This window comes from Hemiscyllium ocellatum, chromosome 16, assembly GCF_020745735.1.
Source record: "Hemiscyllium ocellatum isolate sHemOce1 chromosome 16, sHemOce1.pat.X.cur, whole genome shotgun sequence".
Taxonomy (NCBI): Eukaryota; Metazoa; Chordata; class Chondrichthyes; order Orectolobiformes; family Hemiscylliidae; genus Hemiscyllium; species Hemiscyllium ocellatum.
In genome coordinates, this window is record NC_083416.1 from 31,871,991 (window position 1) to 31,892,480 (window position 20,490).

A 20,490-nucleotide genomic window follows, 5' to 3' on the forward strand; every position below is an offset into this window, starting at 1 on the left:
GCTGTTAAAAAGTAGCATTCAGATCTAATGATTCATTTAAATCTTAAGATACTGCAGCGTATTTTGGAACTGCTGTGAACAGTCATGAGCTTATTCTTAGTCCACATGAAGACAGCTATTGTTACTCATGCATATCAGTGTGCACAGCTTATGATGCCTGGATTCCAACACCCCTTTTTTTTTGAAAGGAGTTCTCACGATTTTTATAAATCTAAATTCACTTAATTGTTTTATCAGAAAACTGCTTGACTGTGCCTATAGTGTAGTTTATGTTAATCTACAGGGTACTATTTGAAGAGTCACATCAAATGGATTAAGTATGAAGCTAAGAGTATAAATTGGTAGTGGTCAAATTTTAATCTTCCTTCATTTTCTTGTACTCGCTAAGGATTTTAGAATTACTCTGTTCAAATAATCCATGAGAGTTTATTGGAGTTGCAAATATTTTATTTATGGGAAGTCACTACGCTCAGGAATAAATACAAACATTAGTTCTTTAGATTAGACTACTTAGTGTGGAAACATGCCCTTCGACCCAACAACAAGTCCACACCGACCTGCCGAAGCGCAACCCACCCATACCCCTACATTTACCCCTTACCTAACACTACGGGCAATTTAGCATAGCCTATTCACCTGACCCGCACATCTTTGGACTGTGGGAGGAAACCGGAGCACCCGGAGGAAACCCACGTAGACAGGGGTAGAACGTGCAAACTCCACACAGTCAGTCGCCTGAGGCGGGAATTGAACCCGGGTCTCTGGCGCTGTGAGGCAGCAGTACTAACCACTGTGCCACCGTGCCGCCCATCTGTATGAACAAATCCAGGAGGTGGAGACTGCACACTTTTCATGTCACCAATTAACATCACCTCTTCAATATTTTTCCTTTTGTCTCACTTGTCAGTTTTTAATTAATTTGCCTTTCAAGATGTCTTCTTTTCTTAAGTCCATCATGCTTTCTTTATATGTTTAAAAAAAAAATTAACTGCCTCAGCCAGTGGAATCACAGCCAACCACCCAGGACTTACTGGCAAGCCAAGCTGATGTTAACCGGATGGCTTCATTTGCAGCTATTTGGCTGGTAGCTGGCTGACTGCCAGTTGAAATCACGTGCTCTGAGCTGATATTTTGTAAGTTTTATGGCTGGGACCTACGAGAGTAGCAGGCCAGACTTTCAGGTGAGTCCAAAAGGGGTCTCCTTTTCTTCAAGATCCCAGATGGATGGTTAACACTTAGCCTTTCATATCACTGTTTCACTCTTCACAGATCCAACTGAATGGGATACTCATGGCCGACCCCCCCCCCCCCTCCAACCCTCTGTGGAAAATTCCATCCAGTTTGTGTTATCTTTCAGGATTCGTGATTCATGGATGCCAATGAAACTCTTTTCTGAATAACATGGACAATTCAGCTGCTGGCAAAGAAACAGATTTAAGTAAACCAGATGTTGGGCAGGAATTGAATGGCAAAAAAAAAACCCTTTAGTTTGAGTCTCATCAGTCTAGTTTCCATTTATGTCCCTTCATTGATTCATTTTTTAGCTACCCCCACTGCTTCTGAATGATATTTCTGCTGTAACTTTCATCCTTGTAACCCTTGGTGTGCATCAGATTTATGTAGCAAAATGTTGTTATTTCTATGCACCGCCAAGCATATAGTTCTATTCATTTTTAAAAGCAAATCACATATAATCTGTGTCTGTTATTTTGGCTGAGTGAGAGATTGATGTAGCAATGTGCAACATATGCAGGATAAATGATATTAAAGCTAGATCCATTGAAAATTCTAGTTACAGCAAAGCAAATTAATTAAACAACACATTTGTTCATGTTTGCATTTCAGTAGTATTAATGTGTGGTGTTTGTGGAGAACTACCAGTCTTCAAAGATTATTTAAAAAAAAGTTCCCATTTATTGAAAATGTTTTCAGACTTGAATGTATTTGCAAGTGCTTTCTCTAATTCCATTCATTGTGTCTCTCAGATGCAGCTGTTGGATACCTTCCCAGTGGAAGGAGGCCAGAAGGACCCGAAGCAGCGCTATATTCCTTTCCTGCCAGGTACAGTAACACATGTGATCAGTTTTCTTTCTTGGTCTCACCCTGAAAAATTCTCCTTTTTTTTAGGCCCTAAAGGCAGCACAAATAGATTTTGTTTGTCTATACTTTACTTTGTGATATTAATGACGGAGGTTGATTGGTCTTTTTGTTTCATTCATTAGATAGGAGTGTCACTGACAAAGTCAGCATTTATTGCCTCTCCATAATTGTCCTTGAGATGGTGGTGGTGAGCTGCAGTATGTTTGCTGAAGGTACTCCCAAAGCATTGTTAGAATGGGAATTCAAAGTTTTTTTCTAGCGACAACGAAGGAACAGGAACACAGTTTCATGTCATGGCAATGTCTGATTTAGAGGGAAACTTGCAAGTGCTTGTATTCTTGTGTGCCTGCTGCCCTTGGTCTTAGGTCAAGAGATGTCAGAATATTGATGAAGCAGTTGAAGATGGTTGGGATTAGAATACGATCCTGAGGAATTCTTAGAGATGCCTGGAGCTGGGATGATTGGCCAGTACCACAACATCCATCTTTCTTGTTGCTAGCTATGAGAGCAGCCCATGGAGAGTTTGCTTTCAGCTCCCATTATCTTCAGTTTTACTCAATAGAAAGATTTGCAATTGTTAGAGTAGGCGATGTTGCTGGAGGGATAAAAATGGGTCTGGATTCCATGGATAACTTCAGTGCTTCTCTTCAGAAAGTCTCAGGATATTTTTTAACAAACAACAAAACAGAAAGATGGGTTTAAAATCTCCTCTGAAAGATGGCACACTTGACAATGTACTGAAAACGTGTTGCTGGAAAAACGCAGCAGGTCAGGCAGCATCCAAAGACCAGAAGGGCTCATGCCCGAAACGTCGATTCTCCTGCTCTTTGGATGCAGCCTGACCTGCGCTTTTACAGCAACACATTTTCAGCTCTGATCTCCAGCATCTGCAGTCCTCAGTTTCTCCACATTTAACAATGTACCCAGGACGTTGATGCTCAGAGGTGAATGTGCTACTTGGGCCCCTTGATTGTGCACACTCTGTCAAATATTGACTTGATAACAAGGGCCATCCCTCTCAGCTGATATAGAGAATTCAGCTGTTTTGTTTTCATTTAGACCAAGGCTTCGATGAGTTCTGAAGCTAATTGGCTCTTGTAAAACCCAATGTGAACATCAATGAACAGGTTATTTATAAAGTATTGCATTATATGGCATGTATAGACCAGACCTCTTCATTTGCTAATCATGTGAAAGTAAATCGATATGGGGAGACTTACCCAGAATGGATTTGTTCTTCCTTCTGTGGTTTGGATATGCCTAGATAATTTCCACTTTAGTTGGATACGTGCAAGTATTGGGGCTGCATTAGTGTAGCTTGGTTAGCTGTGCATCTAGTTCTTGAGCACAGATCTTCTGTACTACTACTATCATGTTATCAGAACCTATAGCCTTTGCTATATTCAGTGTTCTCAGCCATTTCTAATATCACATGGATTGGATTGAATTAAATTGGCTGAACATAATGAAGGGAATCTTAATCCATTTGGCACTTTTCAATGAAGATGGTTGCAGTTGCTTCAGCCTTTCCTTATGCATTGATGAACTGGACGCCCATGTCATTGAAAATTGGATACTTATGGAGTCTCCTCCTTCAATAAGTTATTTAATTATTCACCATCATTCTTGATTTGGACATGGCAGGTCTTCAGAGCTTCTATTTATTCCATTAGTCATGGGATCATTTATAGAGTCATAGAGCATGGAAACAGACCCTTCCATCCAACCAATCCATGCTGACTATAATCCCACACTAAACTCGTCTTAGCTGGCTGTGCTTGGCCAATATCACTTCAAACATTTCTTATTCATGTAATTCTCTAAATGTCCTTTACACGTTATAAATGTACCCACATCCATCAGGTCCTCTGTAATTTTATTCCACATACTAAACCACTCTGTGTGTAAAAAAAAAAACTGCCCCTCATTCTTTTTAAAATCTTTCTCCTCTGACCTTAAAAATATACATAGTCTTGAAATCTCCCACCCCTGGGAAAAGACACCTGTCATTCACCTTATCTATACCCCTCATTATTGTATAAACCTCTACAAGGTAATTCTTCATCGTCTGCTTTCCAGTGAAAAAGGTCCCAGCCTATCCACCCTCTCTTTATTACTTAAACCCTCCATCCCTGGCACATCCAGGTAAATCTCTTCTGAATCTTCTCCAGCTTAACAATATCTTTTCTATAACAAGGCAACAAGAACTGGACACCATATTCCAGAAGATACCTCACCACCATCCTGTACAACTTCAACATGAGGTCTCAACTTCCATCCTCACTAGTCTGAGCAATGAAGGCAAACGTGCTAAACGCCTTGAACCCCTAGATTTCTCTGTTCTATAACACTACCCTAGGCCCTACTTTTAGTTGTAGAAGTCCTGCCCTTGTTTTACCAAAATACCTTGCATTCATCCAAATTAAACTCCATCTGCCACTCCTCAGCCTGTTGACCCAATTGATTAAGATCTCTTTGTAACCTTAGATAACCTTCTCACTATCCACTATATCACAAATTTTGGTGTAAATGCACACTTATGAACCATGCCTTCTATATTCTCATCTAAATAATTTACATAAATGACAAACAAAAACAGACCCAGCACCAATCATAACTTCATCTATCATATTCTGCTTTTGCTGTCTTTTTTTAATCCAACGATCAGCTTCACCAGGTTGGCACCTAATTTTCTTTGCACATGATGCAGTCACTAGCATGCTGTCTTACGCTCTTCATTGAAACAAGGCTGGTCCTCTGGCTTCAAGGTTCTTGTAGAAGGATATTGACATGCTATCTGTCTCTCTGTATTATGCTTTACTATTTATCTTGGGGTTAGTAGGTAATAAAATTCCTCTTCTTCACTCCAAAAAAAACCTTTCAATAGGTTCCTTAATACTGATCTGGTGACTGTATTTTAATTGAAGTATGATATAGCCCTGTGCTAAAAGGAAATAAACATCTTGTGTGGTCAACTGAGAGGTTAAAAAGAAGGGAGGTAATTCATTCATCCTGACATGGTTGTAACAATATTGTTCTGGAAAAATATCCTGAACACACTCCTTGATGAAGTGATTTTGTATAAATCAATGGGAAGTATTTTACAGCCTCTAGCTGGTGCACTTGCACATTGCCCACCATCTGCCTGTCCCTCATATTATGGCAGGCAGGCATGATGTCATCCATCCCACTCAACTAATGACCAGTTAAGGACATCCGGTTGTCCCTGCTGCAATAGCCATCACAACCTAAAGAGCAAGATGCTTTGAGGAATGGAAGCCCTTGTTAACAAGTTAAAGCCAACGCAGTCTATCTTTTTTAATCAACATGTTCAGACATGTTATGACGCACATTGCTGCAGCAGTTGGAATTTGAATCCAGGTTTGTTGGCCCAGGAGTAGGGACCCTACCATTGCACTATAAGAGCCCTCCACTACCAGTATATGATTTCTATGTGATGGCCTCTCCTTTTAATGTTGGCGTCAAGACTAACTTTCCTTCTGGGGAGTGGATCATATACCTGTCCCACTTTAAAATTCATCCCCGATTTGAGTTAAAATGTTGCATTTAAATCACCACCCTTACAACATACTTATTTAAACCAATCCATGTTTTGTCACTTCACAGCTGGAATCTGCCTATGCATGATTCCTATGACAGTCTTCAAACTTTTTATTAATAGCACCCAATGATTCTTTACTAATTGCTTACCTCTTGGTGTATAATCTCTTATTATAGAAATAATTTCCTTTTTAAATCTCAAATGCTGCTACTTCCTTTTCAGATTCCCTAAACGTCCAGTGCACACAATAATCTTTGTTTTCTAGCATAGCCAATAGATCAATGTTTGACAAGTGTACTAATATTTTACTTTGAGCATTGAGCAGTAATCAATCAGAGAGTACTTCCCTGATTGTTGAGTTTGACTTCAATGTTATAATTACTGGTAGCATAAATAATGTGTGTGTAAGGAGGTTTTATGTTTTCTGAATTGGCAGCTGTTTGATTGCCACAGATGAAATTTCCCTGCTGATTCTGTAAAAATGTGGTTATGAAATAGAGTTAGCAGCATGGCAGTTATGTAATGGGTTTCTGAGTCAGGGATATCATTTGATACAGTCCATGTGGAGGAATTCTAGTCATGCAATCATGTGGCCAAGTAGCCTGAGATCTGTGCAATGCCTTGACTGTGTGAGATCAGCTTGGACTGAAATTAATTGATATATCAATCTCGTAGTCATTGTCTAGTTCTGTTTAGAACTAAGATTGTGATGAGGCTGAAATGGAGTAAAGCTATGTATTATTAATTCTGTCAAGTTCAGCGTTCAAACTTGTCCCACTTACCAAGTTGTTACCTGTACCATTTTCAGCTCCACACAAATTAATCTTGTTTTGTTTTGAATTCTGCTGTCAATTTCATCTGCTGCCATCTCATCTTGTGCCTATCAACATAAAGGGATATTCTGAAAGTTAGAGAAGGTTTTATTTGATCTGCTTTTATAGCTAAACGTATGACACACTGGGTGTAATTTTCCCCTCTGAGGAGGTAGTGGGAAGGGGTAGCAATTAGATTAGGTAGGTAAAAATAATGACTGCAGATGCTGGAAACCACATTCTGGATTCGTGGTGCTGGAAAAGCACAACAGTTCAGGCAAACCTGCACCCACACCTCCTCTCTCACCTCTATCCAAGGCCCTAAAGGAACCTTCCACATCCATCAAAGTTTTACCTGCACACACACTAATATCACTTATTGTATCCGTTGCTCCCAATGCGGTCTCCTCTATATTGGGGAGACTGGGTGCCTCCTAGCAGAGCACTTTAGGGAACATCTCCGGGACACCAACACCAATCAACCACACCGCCCCGTGGCCCCAACCTTTCAACTCCCCCTCCCACTCTGCCAAGGACATGGAGGTTCTGGGCCTCCTTCGCCGCCACTCCCTCACTAGCAGACGCCTGGAGGAAGAACACCTCATCTTCTGCCTCGGAACACTTCAACAGTTTCCTCATTTCCCCTTCCCCCACCTCACCCTAGTTCCAAACTTCCAGCTCAGCACTGTCCCCATGACTTGTCCGGACTTGTCCTACCTGCCTATCTCCTTTTCCACCTATCCAGTCCACCCTCTCATCCCTGACCTATCACCTTCATCCCCTCCCCCACTCACCCATTGTACTCTATGCTACTTTCTCCCCATCCCCACCCTCCTCTAGCTTATCTCTCCATGGTTCAGGCTCACTGCCTTTATTCCTGATGAAGGGCTTTTGCCCAGAACGTCGATTTTGCTGCTGCTTGGATGCTGCCTGTGCTCTTCCAGCACCACTAATCCAGAAAATAGCAATTAGATTGGTTGACCCTGAAGAAATACTCTTCCCTCTTTTCACATCACACTTTGTGCTGGCTGAGAAAGTCTGTGGGAGTCTTCTGAACACTCCACCAATTAAGATCTTTTAAATAGTCAATTAATGGTAATGACTTGACACCTGTCTGATTGCCTTCATTCTCAGTTTCCTAACTAGGAAACCATTGGACTATGCCTGTTGACATAATGGAGGGTCTTCATTAGCTCCAATCTGAGACAAAGTGGAAGCATGGATTGTGGAGTGGGGAGTAAGATGGTAGCCTCTGAAAGCCACCCTACTGCCCATATCTCTGAATACCTTGCCATACTCTTCCCATTCATCCTACAAGAAGCAAAACACAAAGATCGACCTATTCACGATTGAATGCCCTGAAGGCCTCCACCGATGGTGAATTAAATCATGTTAGTTCTCAACAAGCTGATAGGCCCAGATTCCAACATGCTTTCTGGGGTGAGGGGATTATGGAGGTGGTGACTTGGTCAACATCTAACACACCCTCGCCACAGTCTTCAAAAGGCAAACCTTGACCACTGATTGTATTGACCTCTATTCAAACGTACAGTTTCTGAAGAAAATTGTTATGGTGCAGAAGGAGGCCATTTAGTCCATTGTGTCAACATCAGCTCGTTAAATGAGCATTGTTACCAAGTATCAATCCCTGCTTTTTTCCAATTCTTGCACACTAGTATTAGCCAAATATTTTGGCAAATCTGGCTCATCCAAAACTTAGTTCCATAGAAGGTGCAGTACATTCATTTTGTAGAATTCAATGTACTAGACCATGAGGAATGTAAATATCTCTGTTATAGTGATTTTAGGTTGTCAAAAGAAGGAACAAAGAAGATTGATGAGAGCAGAGCATTAGGTGGACTTCAGTAAGGCATTCAACAAGGTTCATGGGAAACTGCTTAGCAAGGTTAGATCTCATGGAATACAGGGAGAACTAGCCATTTGGATACAGAACTGGCTTAAAGGTTAAAGACAGGGGGTGGTGGTGGAGGGTTGTTTTTCGGAATGGAGGCCTGTGACCAGTGGAGTGCCACAAGGATCTGTGCTGGGTCCTCTACTTGTCATTTACATTAAATGATTTGGTTGCAAGCAGAAGAGCTACAGTTAGTAAGTTTGCAGATGACACCAAAATTGGAGGTGTAGTGGACAGTGAAGAGGGTTACCTCCGATTACAACAGGATCTGGACCAGATGGGCCAATGGGCTGAGAAGTGGCAGATGGAGTTTAATTCCGATAAATGCGAGGTGCTGCATTTTGGGAAAGCAAATATAGCAGGACTTATACACTTAATGGTAAGGTCCGAGGGAGTGCTGAACAAAGAGAACTTGGAGTGCAGATTCATAGCTCCTTGAAAGTGGAGTCGCAGGTAGATAGGATAGTGAAGATGTCATTTGGTCTGTTTTCCTTTATTGGTCAGAGTGATCAGTATAGGAGTTGGGAGGTCATGTTGCAGCTGTAGAGGATATTGGTTAGGCCTCTGTTGAAATATTGTGTGTAACTCTGGTCTCCTTCCTATCGGAAAGATATTGTGAAACTTGAAAAGGTTCAGAAATGATTCTCAATGATGTTGCCAGGGTTGGAAGGTTTGAGCTGTTGGGAGGGGCTGAACAGGCTGGGGCAGTTTTCCCTGGAGCGTCGGAGGCTGAGGGGTGACTTTCTTGAGGTTTACAAAATTGAGGGGCATGGATGGGATAAATAGACAAAGTCTTTTCCACTGGGTTCAGGGAGTCCAGAACCAGAGGGCATAGGTTTATGATGAGAGGGGAAAGAGTAAAAGAGACCTAAGGGGCAACTTTTTCACGCAGAGGGTGGTACATGTATGGAATGAGCTGCCAGAGAATGTGGTGGAGGCTGGTACAATTGTAACATTTAAGAGGCATTTGGATGGGTATATGAATAGGAAGGGTTTGGAGAGATATGGGCCGGGTGCTGGCAGGTGGGACTAGATTGGGTTGGGATATTTGGTCGGTATGGACAGGTTGGACCGAAGGGTCTGTTTCCATGCTGTATATCTTTGTGACTCTAAATGCTAATTTAGCTTTTATTTTGCCTTCGGTTATTTGACTGGCTGTTAATTGTAGAAGTGAAAATATGCAATAGAACAGTGCACTCTGCTGCAGAATTTGTATCGGAAATTTCTGCATGGTGATTTCTCAGGTGAAAATCTGGATGTGATTTTTTTTATCTCCCAATCCTCCGGGCATTATGCAACTGCAGAATGCACGCAACTGAAGGTCATACTAAAATTCATTGAATGCAACCACTAGCCACGTTTAAGATGTGTGTTCCTGTGGCTGGGTAAGTGGTTACAGTTCACTGTTGGAGTTAATCCATTTAATGGCTCATGCTGATGCAGTATAAAGAGTGTAATACCATTGGGAATCACCAGTTCAGTATGTTGGTGATGGTCTGACTTGAATGTCCCACAGCCACAATTTGAGGTATTTCCCATTTTCTACTTGTGGGTAAAGTGACAACATCTTTGAGGTGGGATGTCATGTAGTGGCTGTATAGGACATTGATTTGGCCACATTTGGAAAACTGCATTGATTTCTGGTCTCCCTGCAATAAGAAAAATGTTGGTAAACTTAAAAGCATTCAGAAAAGGTTTACAAGGATGTTGCAAGGATTAGAGGGTTTGAGCTGGAGGGAGAGGGTGAATAGGCTGGGGCTTTTGTTCCCTGAAGCAACAGACTCTGAGTGACGACCTTACAGAGGTTTATGAAATCATGAGGGGCATGGATAGGATGATTGGACCAGATTTATTTTTCCCTGAGGGTAGGGAAGTTCAAAACTAGAGTGGATAGGTTTAAGGTGAAAAGGGAAAGATTTAAAAGAGACCTGAGGGGCAATGTTTTCATGCACAGAGTGGTGCACGTGTGGAATGAGCTGCTAGAGGAAGCATTGAAGGCTGGTACAATTACAACATTTTAAATGGCATCTGGATGGGTAAGTAAATAGGAACGGTTTAGAGGGATGTGGAACAAATGCTGGCAAATGGGACTAGGTCAGTTTAGGACATTTGGTCAGCGTGGACAAGGTGGACCAAAGGGTCTCTTTCCAGATTTTCCATGGACAGTTGAAACCTGGAACATCTCCACTCTGGTCAGATGCCAGTTCAAGGTTAGTGACATTTTCAATCCAGCAGCAGCTGCGTTCTGGCTGTTTGTTTGTTGGGCATGGATTGTATGAGTATGGTCTACGAGATTTCACTCTGGTGTTTGGGTTTCCTTTTATCGATGAGAGACCTGTGATAATAGGAATGCTTCATTAGCTAGCAGCAGATTCTTTGTGGATGACTTCCCTGGAGACATCATGAAGCTCAATGAATGAGAGCAGTGAGAGTACCATCGAGCTGGGTTGGTCTCTAGAAACACTCTCTTCTGGACATCCACCACATTTGTTTGACAATTTCTGAACCAGGTCGAACAGTGGTACTTTGCTTTAGTCACCTAATGCTGCACAATAACAGTGTTTTCATGTGAAATTCACTGTCATGACCATGAACCAAATCCCAGCCCTGATCAAAACTACAACCACTTCACTTGGCCTCAAATACTGACAGCCACCAGATTTGTTTTCCAGAGATTTAGAAAGATGTTTGTACCCTGCTGGACACGAAGAAGTGAACAGCTCCTTGATGAATTCAGAGAAAAAGAAGGTGCTTGTGTGCTAATAGCTCTTATCAAGTCTCTTGATGAAGGATGCTTCATTATCTGGTGGGAAACAGCAGTCAGTATTAACTTCACACTTCCAAGCTTAAAGACATGGACACTCCAATGCACCTGAAAGCGACTAATCAGCCACCAGGACAGCGGTCTGGAATTTGTACTGATGCCATTGTTTCACAATTCCTTAGAAACATTTAAGTGCTAGACAGTAACCCAGAGATGCAGATCTTAAACCAAACATGATCCAGGCCAATTTCCAACAAGGCCTGAGCACAAAATTTGCCTTTGTTGACTAACTCTGACAATGCTTTTTTTACTTTATTCGTTTATGGACTATGGGCATTACTGGCTAGGCCAGAGTGTCAACCACATTGCTGTAGGTCTGGAGTCACATGCAGGCCAGACCAAGTAAGGATGGCAAATTTCCTTCTGTAAAAGGCGTTAGTGAATCAGTGGATTCTTACCATGATTGGCAGTGGTTACATTGTTGCAATTAGACTAGCAATTTGGTCTGCTACCTTTTTTTTTAAAAATTTAATTCAAATTTCACCATTTGCCATGGTGGGATTCAAACCAATCTCCCCAGAACATTGGCCAAGCGTTCTGGATTACCAGTCAAGTCTCATTCCCATGACAACCCCCACCCCCTTCTTTGTACATACATGTTAATATTTATTTAGATTGTTATTTATTATCAAATGTAATTGTGTTTGCATTAAAGCTTGTGAATTGGCTTATATTCAAACCTTGAATGTTCATACAAGTGTTTATAAAGCATGATAGCTGTTATCAGTGAAACTCTCAACATGTTTCTGCAATTGATTATATCAACAGTGAGGACAGTTCAACTTTCTTCAGAGGTCTGTTTTCACAATTTGCCTAATTGGTATCAGTATTGATTTAACAAAATTTGGCTTGCTAACAGTTTGGAAATCTAGAATTCCACTGATACCAGTACATATTTAACCATTAACGAAACATGTGGATTAGCAATGTGTAAGTTAGCAGGAATGTAAAACCAGTCTTCTATACCAGTCTGTAAGATGCAGCTTCCATTTTGTTCAACCATTTCATGCACCTTCATTAACTCATGAACTGATGAGTCTTTTAATTTAATTGGTAATACAATATAGCAGTGGCCAAGAATTGTTGAGATGCTATGGCTTGGCCCCCTGAAAGAAAAATTGATGGTTAGGATAGTACCCCTCTGCGCTCCTCAAAACTGCTTAAACAAGTCAACTTATTATATGACAGATTAACATCTTGATTATTTACTTGCATATGATGGATGGGCTGCTGATTGTGCCCCTGTGAGTTCAAGCATGTGGGTTAAGACGATGGGCTTGTCTACTTTGCATGTCCACCTTCACAGCCCATGTAGCTTAATTAGATAGCAGAGTCTAATCCTACAAAATATACACTTGTTTTTGAAAAAAAAATTAAAATATTTTTAAAAAATATTACAATCAATTCTCAATAGGTTGACTTCATTGTAAGTCTCATTTATTGAAATTACCTAATTATATTATCCCATCATTCAATTAATGATCAGAGCATATTTTAGAGAGCAGTTGATTAAATGATGAGTAAAGTGTAAGTAAGAACTTGCAATCAGTTAAGGACTGCAGAGTATGGTTACCCTGGGTGAAACCACTTTTAATTGTCAGCTGACAATCTGATTCTTGCACTGCAAATGACATTGCACATGTGCAAGAGATGCTTCCTTTTGTTTCAAAGTCAGTAATACACGATTGTACTTATTTGCATGGTGCACAATAGTTAGCACTGCTGCCTCACAGCACCAGGGCCTCAGGTTTGATTCCAGCCTCAGGTGACTGTGTGGAGTTTGCACGTTCTCCCCATGTCTGCGAGGGTTTTCTACCACACTCAAAAGATGTGCAGGTTAGGTGAGTTGGCATTCTAAATTGCCCATAGTGTTAAGTGCATTAGTCAGAAGGAAATGGGTCTGAGTGGGTTACTCTTTGGAAGGTCGGTGTGGACTTGTTGGGCCAATGGCCTGTTTCCGCACCGTAGGGAATCTAATCTAATCTAATCTAATGTTAACCAAAAGAATAAAGCCACAAGATTCCAGAACTTAAAGCAGAAGAGTGAATAGAGCAAACACTAAATAATGCCTTCATTGATCATCAATATTTCAAATCCAAAAGTCAACATTAGCTAAATATGAATCAATAGCAAGTTGTAGTTGATTGTAAATTACACATTAAATCACATACAGTCAAGAGATACCCTGCAAATTGGCTCAGCAGTCTACTTGGCATTTTGGCCAAAGTTTTTGAAGATGCTGTATTTTTAACAAAAAAATTTCACATCCTTCTAGGATGTAGCCTGACTCCCAGGCTGATGATGGGGCATAAAGCAGCAGATGGATACAATCCATAACAAAAATGGCACATGTCTGCAAAATCTCCTCCACTCTTTCTGGATGTGGCACTTCAATTATTGACAGCCTCTGGATCTTGTCACTTTTGTTTCAGCCTGTGTTTACTCTACCATCAGAATTTTTATCTGCTGTTGAGATTGGAGGGCTCTGTGTTGCTTGTAGAAACGGTGAGGGTCAGTTGCCTTTCTTGGTTTCCCTTTTTAGTTTCTCCTTTCAGTAAGGGTTTGTCTCATTAATGACAGACTTTGGAATCATAGATTACACCACACAATTCGTGATGGAGAGGTTTTCTTTAGAACTAACCGCTGATAGGAGGAAGGTAGCCAATTAATTGATTGGCCAAGGAAATACTATTCCCTATACTCACTGGCATTTTACTCCCACCAGGACAGGCTCCTGGTATCTGGAGAGATCTCAGCTTAAACTCTGGTGAGCTTCTGTCAGGAAATTCTGGAGTTTGGGGAATGGGGCATTATTTGTGGTTGTTCCTTGGCTCAGAGGTGCCCCCCACCACCAAAAAAAGCAACTTTTGACTTTGTCCTGTCACTGGAGAGCCACCTCTCTGAATATGTTTGGGCTTGCTCACCTGGCCCCATCATAGTAAGAGAAAGCGTATCTGGTCTTCTGGTCATGACCCTTTCCCTTTTCTTAAACCTCAGCAGAGGCCACCTCTGTTGTTGTTGCTGCTCATGCCCGAAACGTCGATTCTCCTGCTCCTTGGATGCTGCCTGACCTGCTGCACTTTTCCAGCAACTGAACCATCTGCCATTTGATGCTGGGCACTCTTCAAACCAGGTCACTATCCTTAATTGGATGGCAGCACTTGCAGCGACCAAAGCTGTAAAATGTTGCATACTGCTCCTCTGTTCATCTGTGTGTGGTTGGTCCCCACTTTTTGTTCCAGTGTTGTAACTCCCTAGCTTTTGCAAAATCAAATCCATAGTTTTGGGCACCATATTTCTCTTTCAAAGCAAGTTGCATTTTCTTCTGTCTGTAGGTGTGGAGTGTGTGGATGTTGTAGCTTGAAATAACTGCTTCGTGTCATTTTCTCTGGCTCCATTTTTATTTCTATCTCTTTGGAAATAATAATACTAGGGAAACACTAGTCTAGTCGCATCATTTTTCTTTGTGAGTTCCAGTTAATTAGAATTTATTTTATGCCTTTTGGATTCCTTATTTTGCTGCTGATTTAGTGGGTTTTTTCTGGTCCCTTCTCTCTCCTCTGCTTGGGTCATTTTTGGCATATTTGTGCTGACTGTATATAGTTACTGTACTATGCTCATTGTTTTCAGCTGTTGGTGCTTTTTCTGTGTTTCACCACATTAGGCTGAGGGGGAGTTCAAACAAGGTTGTTTTTGGATGAGACATTAAACTAAAGACTTGTCTTCAATTCAGAATGACAAAGACCTGGAATCTATTTGGATGTCCTCCCAACATTTCTTCCCCCTCAAACAATCAAAAAGCAGGTTAAGTCTTCATTCATAAAACTGAGATTTATGGCACTTTGTTGGCACTGAATGACTGCTGCATATACATCTGTTGCTGTATTCCAATAGGAGAGCAGAATTTCTATTCTGGAAGAAGCAAACGTGAAAGCAAAGAATGGTTCCGAAATTGTGGACTCTTAGGCAGAGATTAGAGCATTGTTTCCATGTTTTTTATGTGTAAATGAAGATATTCCTGACAGAAACTGACAGAGGTGGAGTTACGGGATGAACAAAAAATTCAAGCCCTCACTCCAGGGCTAACAGGTCTCCTCTTTTTGGGAACTTTATTGTTCAATCGAAGTTCACGGAAAAATTTAGAAATATTGGCATTGAGCACGCTTTAAGATGTCCTCAATGCAAAAAGCCCCAAACCCTGGACTAGCTACTCTTTTGGTCAGTTTCTGTGTTTCTTTCGAGTTCATCAATGCTGCTTCTAATTTAGGTAGTCATAGAGATGTACAGCATGGAAACAGACCCTTCAGTCCAACCCGTCCATGCCGACCAGATATCACAACCCAATCTAGTACCCGGCCTATATCCCTTCAAACCCTTCCTATTCATATACCCATCCAAATGCCTCTTAACTGTTGCAATTGTACTAGCCTCCACCACATCCTCTGGCAGCTTATTCCATACACGTACCACCCTTTGTGTGAAAAAGTTTCCCCTTAGGTCTCTTTTATATCTTTCCCCTCTCACCCTAAACCTATGCCCTCTAGTTCTGGATTTCCTGACCCCAGGGAAAAGACTTTGTCTATTTATCCTATCCATGCCCCTCATAATTTTGTAAACCTCTATAAGGTCACGCCTTAGCCTCCAACGCTCCAGGGAAATCAGCCCCTGCCTGTTCAGCCTCTCCCTGTAGCTCAGATCCTCCAACCCTGGCAACATCCTTGTAAATCTTTTCTGAACCCTTTCAAGTTTCACAACATCTTTCCGATAGGAAGGAGACCAGAATTGCACGCAATATTCCAACAATGGCCTGACCAAAATCCTGTACAGCCGCAACATGACCTCCCAACTCCTATACTCAATACTCTGACCAATAAAGGAAAGCATACCAAACGCCGCCTTCACTATCCTACCTACCTGCGACTCCACCTTCAAGGAGCTATGAACCTGCACTCCAAGGTCTCTTTGTTCAGCAACACTCCCTAGGACCTTACCATTAAGTATATAAGTCCTACTAAGGTTTGCTTTCCCAAAATGCAGCACCTCCATTAGCAGAGTTTTCCTAACTGCAACTCCTAAGGTACTGGAGTGACGATGACAACAGCAACAGTGTAAATGCAGAACTCATTATGTGCCAGCAAAGTCCCACAATTCAATGTTTTACAAATGATTATTTAACATGCTTTTTGATTGTTTGTATGAGGGGGGAGAAAATGTTGGCCAGGTGATCTGGAGATATTTCAGCTCTTGGTTATTCTGAATAGGAAGATTTACTACTAAAAGGCAAAATTGAGGACTGCAGATGCTGGAAATCTGAGTCTAGATTAGAGTGGCGTTGGAAAAGCACAGCAATCAGGCAGCATCCAAGGACCAGCAAAGTCAACGTTTCGGGTAAAAGCCCTTCGTCAGGAATTTACTAGTAGTACACCTAATCCCAATCTTTCTCCCCTTGCACAAACTTCAGTTCAAGGAGAAAGGGAGAGGGATTAGGTTCACGGGTAGAAACGTTGACTGAGGTCACTTATCAAACCTTGTGCAGTGCAGGAGACTCTCTATAATTTCAATATAAAAATGGAAAGAGTTTTAGCTTTATGATCCATTCCAGGCACAATGTTGGGGCATTACTGCTATTGTCAGATAGATGCATAGATTTATTTATTTGTACCAGATATATGCCTTTTCCCATTGCCTCAAGTGTTCAGCAAGGAGGCCAGTTGTTCACACTCTTAGTTGGTATCATCTCATCAATGTCAAACTAAATCTTGATTTGCTGATCCAATCATAAATATTGCGAATGAGTTAGAGGTAGATGAAGACACTCTGTTTGCAGCATGCTTACATTTCCTTTAGGGACTTGACTCTGCTCAAATCTTGAATTTGTTTGATGATAGAAACTTCTCCATTTGGATCTGTACAGGGTTGTCTTTCCTTATTAGAGGGTAAAACTTACAAACTGAGACTAGATTTCAGAATGACTTTGGTAGTATTCATCCCAATTCAGATATATTATTGTTATTAGTTTTCAGTGCAATTTCATCAAGTTACTCTGGGTGTTCTCTGTGAATTTCATTGCCATCTCTGGTTACCCCTGTTGCCCATCCTTGGCTTTACTTCTCCACCTGCCCATGGCGTCCTGATTCTTTGACATTCTTGCGTGATGGCTGTTACGTGAAACAAGCAAATGACAGTCCAAAGATGTGCAGGTTGGGTGGATTGACATGCTAAATTGCCCATAGTGTCCAGGGATTTGCAGGCTAGATGGGAATTAGCAATGGGAAATAGAGGGTGAGGTGGGTGGGCCTGGGTGGAATGTTCTTCAGAGTTGGTGGCACTTATTGAGCCTAATGGACTGCTTCCACACTATAGGGATTCTACGATTCTTTGATTCTATGACAAGGGTCCCAAATGCATTCTAAGGAAATAGTCAAATATTAATTTGCATGCCATGTCATCGAGCCAACTGGAGTTGGCATCCCTGCTTCTAAAGCAAAACATCTTAAACATTAAGTAGGCACAGGATTTGTCTTACATGTCTGATATTGAGCAAACTGGCCATCTTGAATACTTCTCCATTGTTGTTTTATCTTTTTATCATTTTGTTTAAAAATAAAGACAGTTCACTCGAAGGATAAGCAATCAGGTGACCACTCTACAAACAGGGTTTGTGGTGCTTTTTACATGCTGTTTATGCATTTTAGTTTGAGGAAGCATTACACATACTTTCCATCTCACCATGTGCTCTGGTTCCTGTCTGCTGCTGAGCCACAGAAAATAAAAGGAAAACTAAAGAAGCTTAGCCAATCTGTACAATCTGACATGTTTACATTAGTGTGGCTGCTGATTTGAATAAGACACACCATTGCAGAATAGTTTAAAAACAGATCAAGGTAGCACAAAGTTTACTTTAAAAGTTAGGGTGTTAAACTTTTCCACATTTCCAATATCCAAGCATCTGGCTTTTCTGATCATTACTCCCCACAAAGGTGTCGTGTAGGTTAGCAAATAGGAGTTATTACGCTCGCTGAAGGGACAAATGGTGTTCAGTTTTTACCAAGGACATGTTCTAATCTAATCCTTACAATTTCTTCTCCTATTTTATGATTGTTTTAATTTCTTACAGCCTGGTTACCTGAGCCAGTGAAAATATATCATCCCGATGCTGGTGTGCTTTTTAAACAGAAGGCATCAAATTTAAGTCTGGTTCCTGTCTTGTCAGATCTCTGCTGTACTTTGCTATAGATGTTGTATAATCTTGATCAGGATTGAGAATCCTGAGTTGGCCTTATTCCCTTCCCTCAATATTCCTTGACTAGTGTGAATGGTGGTGGTCTTGAGGCCAGCAAACATGGTATTATGATTCTATAATACTTGGCTTTTCAGCCATGGGGGAACCAATGAGGGTACTTAATATATTTTTTAAAAATGCAGCATGTTCCTGGCCAGCTGATCTTTACCCTAACCAGATTATTTCAGCAACAGGCATAAGTAACTGCATTTTTTGACTTGCAGCAAACTAGTGTGGCAGTGACAAGTCTAATGAGAGTCCTATCTTTAGCCAGGTGTATTGAGTGCGCTACATTGAGACTCTTTACAGTGATAACTGATGGCCTCTGGGATGCAGATAGTGCATGCAGAATCATGGAACAGAGACCATTCAACTTATCAAGTCTGCACTGATTCCTTTAAAAAGCAGTTTGTTAGTTAATCCCACTCAACTCTTCTTTTCCCATATCCCTCCCTGCAGTTTTATTTTCTCCATTTTTCTATCCAATTTCCTTTCTTCGTGGCCACCACCTTATCAAGTAGTCAGTTCCAAATCTGAGCCACTCGGGGGAAAGAAGTTTTTTTCCTCATGTTGTGACCAATTCTTTTCCCAAACAAATTTTACCAATCCTTCAGCCATTGGAAAAATGAATCACTTTATTTTGTCTACCTCCAATCTTTATAATTTTGAGAAATTCTATTCAAACTCCTTTTAGCCATCTTTGCTCTCAGTAGAACAATCCCAGCTTCTTTGTTTTATCCAGATGCCTGTAATCCCTGACTCCTCAAACAACTTGAATAAATCTGTTCTGTACCATTTGTTACGCCTGCGCATCCTTCCTAAAGTGAGCTGTCCAGATTTGGCCAGCTGTGGTGAAACTAGTCTTCATAAGTTTAGAATAACTTCTTGGCTTTTGGTCTGTAACATGTATCTCCTATTTATAAAATGCAGTATTCGATTCGTTTTACTAAATGCTCCGTTATTCCTTTCTCTCACCTTCAAAGATTTGTACACAAATACTTATGGGTCCCTGTGGCCTTGCATTCCTTTGAAATTGTACTATTTAGTATTGGTCGTTCCTCCTCATTCTTACTATCAAAATGGATCATTTTGCAACTGCCCATTTCACCAGTCCTCCCATTCCATCTTGCATCATTAATGTCTTCCTCATCAAATAAATTTCCAACTTTTATATAAACTGAAAATTTCAAAATTGTGTTCTGAATCCTTAAGACCAATTTAAATTTGTAGTAGCTCCAATACCGAACTTGATAAAATGGTACTGTTTACCTCTCCACTGACCTAACAGTGCTTCACCACAGCCATTTGTTTTCTAGACAATTTTGTATCCATTATGGTACTGTCCCTGTGTTTTCTTCTTGGACTTCAATTTTGTTAACAAGCCTGCACTGTGATACTTTTTCTGTCACATTTTGGAAATTTGTTATGCAACGTTCACCCTTTTTTATTAACTCCTAATAATGCAATTAAGTTAGTCGAACATATTTTGCCCTGAAAGAAAGTGTGCTAGCTGTACATTATTTGTGCATGTTTGTCCAAGTGTCTGAATTTTTTTTAAAAAGCATTGTTACTGTTGGTATTATTGAACAACATTGTAATATTTGCAAAGCCTACAGTCATCTGATGACAAACCTGTATCTTGAGGCTTCCAAAATTGTGCTCAGCACTTCTACAAGTTATTAGATATAAGGAGAGGTTGGACAAACTTGGATTGTTTTCACCAGAATAGCAGAGGTTGAGTGTGGGACCTGATAGAAGCATATAAAATTAGGAGAGGCATGGACATGGTGGATAGTTGAAGACTTTTATCTAGGGTAGAAATATCAAATACTAGGGTTCATAAGTTGAATGTGAAAGGAGAAAAGTTTAAAGGGTGTGTAAGGGGTGATTTTCTTTTACACCGAAGATGTAAATAGTAACATTTAAGAAGCACTTAGACACCCGAATGGGCATGGAATACAGGGGTATGGACCATGGTGCAGTCAGATAAGATTAGTT

The 20,490-nt window shown here is 40.8% G+C and overlaps 1 protein-coding gene across 2 annotated transcripts in view; it reads left to right on the top strand.

Moving 5' to 3' along the window:
- Positions 1–20,490, top strand: part of sh3pxd2b (SH3 and PX domains 2B) — a 329,121-nt gene that overhangs the window by 92,658 nt on the left and 215,973 nt on the right. For both annotated transcript variants that reach the window (XM_060837107.1, XM_060837108.1), the window contains exon 3: positions 1,986–2,061. In XM_060837107.1, coding sequence (XP_060693090.1) covers positions 1,986–2,061 — 76 coding nt within the window. The remainder of the gene's footprint in view (positions 1–1,985; positions 2,062–20,490) is intronic.